The sequence below is a fragment of the Glandiceps talaboti genome, chromosome 2 (genome assembly GCF_964340395.1).
Source record: "Glandiceps talaboti chromosome 2, keGlaTala1.1, whole genome shotgun sequence".
NCBI lineage: Eukaryota > Metazoa > Hemichordata > Enteropneusta > Spengelidae > Glandiceps > Glandiceps talaboti.
In genome coordinates this window covers 25,695,428-25,703,095 of record NC_135550.1, presented here as the reverse complement: position 1 = coordinate 25,703,095, position 7,668 = coordinate 25,695,428, and the positions used below count along the sequence as shown (strand labels likewise).

General features: G+C 34.4%; 1 protein-coding gene across 1 annotated transcript; it reads right to left on the bottom strand.

Annotated features, from left to right (window-relative positions):
* Positions 1-617: 617 nt before the first annotated feature.
* On the bottom strand, positions 618-7,397 carry LOC144447396 (uncharacterized). The gene is made up of 7 exons (XM_078137409.1): positions 7,091-7,397; positions 6,232-6,431; positions 5,374-5,461; positions 4,719-4,874; positions 4,108-4,211; positions 3,609-3,703; positions 618-3,030 (listed from the first exon to the last, which is right to left on the bottom strand). Exons 1-7 carry the CDS (start codon positions 7,226-7,228, stop codon positions 2,951-2,953), a joined length of 861 nt encoding a protein of 286 aa, XP_077993535.1. The 5' UTR covers positions 7,229-7,397; the 3' UTR covers positions 618-2,950.
* Positions 7,398-7,668: the final 271 nt, after the last annotated feature.

Here is a 7,668-nt window from a genome sequence, read left to right as displayed (position 1 = left end):
AGTTTAACTTGGCAATCTACTCTGTAGCTGTGAACTTGGAACACGGGATATGTAATGATTTGTCCTCATAATAATTGTATTTGGTTTGGTCAAACCTTGTCTAATGCCATTTATGTCACACTGCTTCATACCAAGGACACTGTCATGATTTAATTGGAAGCAAGAACATATTCTGAATTCTAATAAGTTGATTTGCAACTGGCCAGTTATTATTTTTTTTAAAGAACAAAACAAACAACAAACATGTTCTGCCAAGATAATACCATAATGATCATAACAATGACCATTATGTTGTAGTGGGAGGAGTGGGGGTGGTTGAGGGGGAATGATTGAACAGAGTGGGGTGGTGGAGGGGGTGAATGATTTAACAGAAAACACAATAAGCTATGCAATGGGGTTGTCATATCAGACATGTCTATATATCCCTGGTCATATTGAAACTTATACTCCCACCACAAAGAATGTTTTTAACATTGCATAGCACAATATCAAGTAATAACAAATACACACCATGAAGTGCAATGGAAATGAAATATTTATTTGACACTGAAAATTATTCAAAAATTCAGTATTCCAAACCAAAAAAAATGAGTTTTCAAAAATATTGTTTTTCCTCTATATAAAAAGCTTTCTGTTCTGAAAAAAAGCAACATTTAAACTTTTCTCAAACAGTCTTGAAAACTGCAGAAAATCAACACTTCTGACTGAAACAAAAAATCTTTAGGATACATAGTCTCTGTGAACTTTAGTGTGTGGTCATTTCACTTGACCAATGAAATTCATAACGCTTCACTTCTGAATATTATTTTTTTTTTACATGACTAACTTTCTTACCAGAAAGTCAAAATATTTAGCTGGTCAAAATCTTGAGTGATGTGGAAATGACTTTTTGAAGCACTGTGAAAACAACATACGTAGAATTTCCATTTTAAGTTTTGTGAAATTCAAGTCTGCTATCAAAGCACATTTTGTGTAAAGCAATGCATACATATAACAAGGTACATGATGGGTTTAATAATAATTTCAGTAAATGGCATCAGCTGATTTGTGCCATCATGCATCATGCAGTATAGAGATTCCTGAACAAGTAGTGCAATTAGTCTGAAAGATCTGCCATTGTTTCTGCTTATGTAACCACTCATGACCTCAATAACATGCAGCAGAGTGGTTACATAAGTGCATCCAACAGGGATCTTTAAAAGTTTAGTAGAGCTATGTAGTGATAATCTGTCATTTTGACCAATCATACTAGTAATATATTGTGATTCTGACCAAATCATGCCACTGAAGTTGTGATTTTGACCAAGTCATTTATACAATGGCTTCCAGATCATTCTATTTGGTTTTCCTAATTGTTGCCATGACATTAACATTATGCTAATTAATATGACCAGCTTGTGTAAACACATCATCAACTGGTTTCAAATGCCTTACATAGTACATAAGCATAGCTGGTTTATGATCAATATACAAGCAGTTTGCAGTACAGTTCTGTAAAAGCTAGAGAAAACAGTTGTCTTGTATTTGTCACCCCAAGCACAGTGATAGAGGGACTGTGCCCCAAGTCTTATTTTTGAAAAAAAGTAGTGACACTCAGTGTCCTTACAGGAGTCAATTAATAATGCTTAACATAACTTTGTTCCTAGATTCATTGGTGCTTTGTATGTGTTAAAATAATCTAAAAGTAGTTCAAAAGACAACTAGTTTTCAGTGAGGAATTTTGCTGCTACAACAGTTCAAGTGATATACTGTAGAGTGATACACACTTGTAAAGAGCACTCTGACTTCAATGTTCAGTTATATACATGTACAATCATTTACAGATCAGAGTCTTTAATAGAGCCAGGTTTACATGACAGTTACAAACCCAAGTGTCGTTTTGATGAGTATCTCTTTCACTACAAAAAATGAACTATTATCACAAACGGAGGCCATTTATAATGAAATACAATTTACTAAATAGCCTCTAGCCCTTCTCTTAAATGAGATAATGATGGGCAGTGTCTCGGCTTTCAAAAATGAAACATTGCAATACATCACATATAAACTTTCAATTGAACAAAACACATCAATAAATTAACTTATACCTATGATAGTTTGGTTATGTTCTCCATGACCCTTTTCCATATGTTGAGGATCTCTTTTCAACAGAGTAACATTATCTGTGGTTGCGATATGAATTCAAAACTCTTTCCCTCTTTCAAGTAGACCAATGTTTGACAGAAAACCACAGGAAACTGGAAAAAGGGATGATTATGGTGACACGTTACAGGTGTTGCTGCCTGTTTTATTAAGTTGATAAATAAAGTGTACAAATGCACACTAAATGCAATAACAGTGTCATCAAATTGTGATGGAACTGTACAATAAAGTTGTCTTCAAGTTAAATGTCAGTTAATTAGTTTGGATTGAAATGGAATGACACAACTGTTATATGCAGATTTGACATGATACTTGTTTAAACACATGTACAAAAACACCAGCAAACATACTTCATATACTCAACAAGTCATCGAGAGTATACATCATTGCGTTTTGGAAACACTGAGTATGGAAAGTCCAGATTACAAAACAGTACAGAGTCAGATTATACAGGTTCAGATTATCAAATAACTCAACCTAAGTGCAAGTAAACATGTGAAAACATAATCAATACCAGGTATTTACTGGTTTATGTACAAGAAAACAATATATAAGAGATTCTAAATTGTCTCTGAACCTTAGAATCTTAAACTGAGTGTTATTTTGCACAGTTTGTTTGTTCATACAGTATATAGAGTACAAAATAACAGCTCTGTGTCTTGAGTAACAGACCCTTCCTGGCTATATACAGACAGGGTGCATACCGTATGAAAATACTGATCATAGATTTTATAGCTGTTCTGATGTCAAAAACAGATCACCGATTTTAAGACTGGTATGATGACATTAACAGTACCGGTATATAGAACTATGATAATTTTTTGAATGCCTTCAAAATTGGATAGATGTTACGGAAAGCTTCATAGATCTCTGTTCGTACTTTGGCACCTGCAAAAGAAACAAGAAATACAGGTATGGTAAATAATCCTTTGTAATGAAGTCTTAAACTTCAAATTGAGGTGTAAGTAAACACTAGTCTGTAAGGTACGCCATGACGGGGGGCCCTCACACATAGATCAACCCCTTTCACAGAGACAGAGAAGGCAGGTGAAGGTGGAGCAACAAGAGGTATCTTACAGTCTAAGTAAACACATACAATAACAACTATTTATCAGTTTGAATGATCTATTTCATTCACCTCCTTGTTCAAGCCTGCAAAGCAAAGAAGAATACCCTAAGGACTCTCCTTTCAGTGTAGTTTGCGCTCATCCTCTGGAATGATCCACTTCTAAATCTAACTTTTCTTAAAATCTGAAACAATAATTTTTTTCCAGTGGCTTTACTCAAATCTTTTTATTTCTTTATTTCCTTTTTTCATTTGTAATGTTGTAAGTACAATACTTTTTGTTTTACTGTGTTTCCATATTTTCAGTGATCAATGTGTCCATCATGACTTACTACTGGCAGTGTACACATGAATCATTATTCCAATATCCCTTGTTTATGTTGATGCAAGTGACACTCACCTGTAAGCACAACTTTACCCGATACAAAGATTAACAACACAATTCTAGGTTTAACCATTCTGTATATAAGACCAGGAAACAATTCTGGTTCATAGCTACAAGAAATTAAAAATTACAACATGGACTAAATACAAGCAATGAACTCACATATAATTTATCTCAACAACTGACATGTTACTAGCATAGTGTTCAATAACCTGTCTGGTAACAGATGATAATCTCCATATGTAGTAAATACTAAACTTGACTACACAGTGCATTAGTCTGGATACCAATGTGGTCTCTAAACCATGTAATATAACACTCTGACCAATGCAGTGTAGAGATATTGAAAAAGATAAACAAAATGTTTTTAATCTTTCAAAATGATATCAAAATCATATTTATCATATACTTTACAAATCCTAAGCACTGAGCAACAAAAATATGCATTCTTTTCAACTTTTTTCCAGTTTTCTGACTGATTTTGAGATGTCGTTTATATCCTGATAATACTTACCTTGAGAACTGGCCATGTGTCAATACTAAACCTTCTAATCTGATAGGGAATTTCACATCACAGCTACCCACCATATTCTGAATTTTGAAATCTAAAAATTTTGCCTGCGAGATGGAAATAAACATAACGATTGTAATTCTATGTTATTTCTATGTAGCAAGTACAACAAGTTAGCAGTCAAACACACAACTCTAATGACTATTTGGTAGAATGCAAATTCTACATTTTTTTTCAACAGATGAATCCCTTCATTAAGTATTTCATTCAACAGTGAGATGTGAAACAAAACTATGCTGACTGTAATAGGGCGTGGATGAAACAATATTTCTTGGTAGGGTGGTAAGTAGGTAAAATCTACCCAGTTTCCAAGGACTGAGGTGTTTTACAAGGAAACTTCATCTACATGGTATGGACATCTACATACACATTTTACCAGATTTTCTTCCTTTGTTATCGGTCTTCCAAACTATAAAAGTTTACTACCAACACATCTATAATTAGGCTAATCCTTAGTAAAACAGCTGATCATAAATCCAAACAAATTTTATAACTCTCACTGAGAGTTTTCTAAATACAACAAGTTTTTAAAATCTTGGTCCAAAAATACTTACAGGAAACCCTAATTTTTGTATAACTCTGGCATATTTTCTGGCAGCAAGTCTAGACATATCTTCACTCTTGGCTCCAGTACAAACCATTTTACCCGAACTGAAGATCAAAGCTGTGGTACGGGGATCTCGTATTCTCATAATTACAGCTGCAAATCTCTGCCAAAAAAGAAGGAATGGACATACAAATACATAAATCAGTTGCTTATTTCAGGACTCAATACTGAAAACAACAAGGTGACTTTGTCTAGGTATTCATACTGGGATAAGAATACACTGTACACAATCTCATTCTGAATCTTGTATTGGACTTACTAACAAAAACAACAAGGTGACTTTGTCTAGGTATTCATACTGGGATAAGAATACATTGTACACAATCTCATTCTGAATCTTGTATTGGACTAACTAATGAAAACAACAAGGTGACTTTGTCTAGGTATTCATACTGGGATAAGAATACATTGTACACAATCTCATTCTGAATCTTGTATTATTCATATTGTGATAAGAATATATTGTACGCAATCTCATTCTAAATCTTGTGCTGATAGGAATTGTAACATTCAGACACATCTTTCGGAAACATACTTTTGAAAATTACAGCCCAGAGGCAGTAAAAAATAATGTGTAGTGTATGAAGACATCAATAATTTACCTTTGGATTGTATTCGGCATTTCTGGCATGTAGTGCTATTTTCTTAAGGTCCAGCTTGCAGCCAAGATTGACAGTTGATACAATATTCCTGTGAAGATGATTGAAATGTATGTTTTCTGACTTGCAGGTGTAAATCAAGAAGTTTCCTGAATATTAATCTGAGATGGCTTCATTGAAGTATTTACAAGACAGAGATTGTCCAGAACAACATGCAAACTAAATAGTAGAATCTAAAGAGAGCGAAACCAGGCCTAAGAAATATTTTGAAGAAACCATAACACCCTTTATACATTCCCAATTGAATTATGAATATTCCAAGTAGAGTTGTAGACTATCAAGGGTTTGGGTAATTTTGAAATGTTCTGTCTGCCCTCAGTAAGAAATTGTGTTAAAAACAAATTGTTTTCCTTTATATACCACCCACACCCCCCACCCCCACCCCCAACATGACTCAACCATACCAACTATTTTGGGGAAGTGTAAAAACTATAGCCTGATCAAGATACCGAGTATTATGGCATTATGACTTCTGACTACATATTTACACTGACTGATGTAATTTATATACCAATATTTTTTGTTAACCAGTCATACTCCGATAGACAACAGTTACTCAGTAGCATGTCTATAAGATTGTCATATTTTCATCAGATTTGTGTACTTTTGCTTGACAATCTGCTTAATATTTTGCCCACCTAGTACCTCTATCAATGTCAAGAAAGAATGTTTCATTCAATTGGTGCAACAATATTTCTTTGTACTATTTACAGTTGTATAGGCTCTGGCTCACTGCAAGGAGAGAACTGATCAAAACAATATAACCCAATCATCATAGGGTAAAGATCATACTGTACTTACTGTAACTGTGGTACAATGCCAGCTGATTCACTAGCTGGTGTAGCTGGTGTCATAGGCGTCATTGGAGGGGCTGGTGTTGTGGGATAGAGACCTGATGCCCCTGGTAATCCCTGAGTAACAGACATTGGGGTATTACCACTACTATATGATGTACTTGGCTGTACATTCTGTTGTCTCTGTTGATGGTCATCTGTTGTACTCTGTAAGAGATGAAGATGTACAGCAAGAATTACTTCATGTCTATGAAAACAAGGGAGTTAAGGTTCACTTGTACATAGTGACCAAGTCTATATGAAGAGGATTCAGGTAGACCTGAGTAACACACAGTCACTTCATGTCACCTACTTTATATCATCAAGATATCTTTTTATGCTCATGGCAAAATCAAATATGAAGTCCCATCATTCTATCCTCAGACATTCCTTAGATTGATAAACTGAATTTACTGTATGCTACTATATATCAAAAGTCAAAAGTAACATATTTCTGAAAATTTCTCAGCTTGTGTATTGCAAATCAAGCCATTCAAAGAGCTAAGGATAGGTGTAATCAAATTCATGTGTATACAGTGTAAAATAATAAAAACTTCAATTTTTAACCAACATGAAAAATATCACCATGTCACTCTAAATAATACATATACATAGTATGTGTTAAGACTTTCTTATCAATTCAACTTAATGGTCAAAGAACTCTCAAAAAGAGAAAGACTGGGTTTGTTTTCAAACACTTCAACTTGTTTTCATTCACAGGATTTCACTATACACATGATATTCTACATTTTATATATACGTAAAAAATGCTGCAGCACCTCATTAACAAGCTGTGATTCTGCACAAATTGTAAAAAAATGTTTTACCTGTGTATGTGGTTGCAACTGTGATGGCTGGGTTGTCTGTTGTATATAACTTGGCTGTTGATGAACAGTTGGCATGCTATGCACATATTGAGGCACTGCGTGCTGACCCGGCAAGTTATTCCCGCCAGAGTTCATCATCTTGCGCTAATTTCAGGGATACTCTGGTCACCCTATTCAACCAATTGGATTGTTTGCTATGTGAGTAACCAATGAAATGTTTATGCTACAACATAAGCTTTAAAAACGGGATTGGAGAGAAAAAATGTCGACACAAAACATAGACACATATCTCTTTACAAGAGGCTCCTTCTGAAACCGGAAGTGATGTATGTATATTGTTAGTTCGTTTTTTCAATACTCCACTGTAACTTTGACCTAAAAAAACAACTGTTGGTGTTGCGTTGGTAAACAACGAAAAGGGGCGGTAGCTCAGACGTGTAGTAGGGAAATAGCCCCGTAGTAGAACTGTTAAAATGTGTGGTAAAAAAGTAAATGGAGCTAGGTTTATTTCTCTAAATAAATAAATAAATTATTGAATTTAATTATTATTCCTTCTCTCAGTCACTGCATACATCGTT

Coding starts and splice junctions, on each gene's coding strand:
- LOC144447396 (XM_078137409.1), bottom strand. CDS start 7,228: ATGATGAACTCTGGCGGGAATAACTTGCCGGGTCAGCACGCAGTGCCT. Junction 6,432..7,090: donor AGTTGCAACCACATACACAG/GTAAAACATTTT, acceptor CATCTCTTACAG/AGTACAACAGATGACCATCA. Junction 3,704..4,107: donor ACACATGGCCAGTTCTCAAG/GTAAGTATTATC, acceptor AATTTCTTGTAG/CTATGAACCAGAATTGTTTC.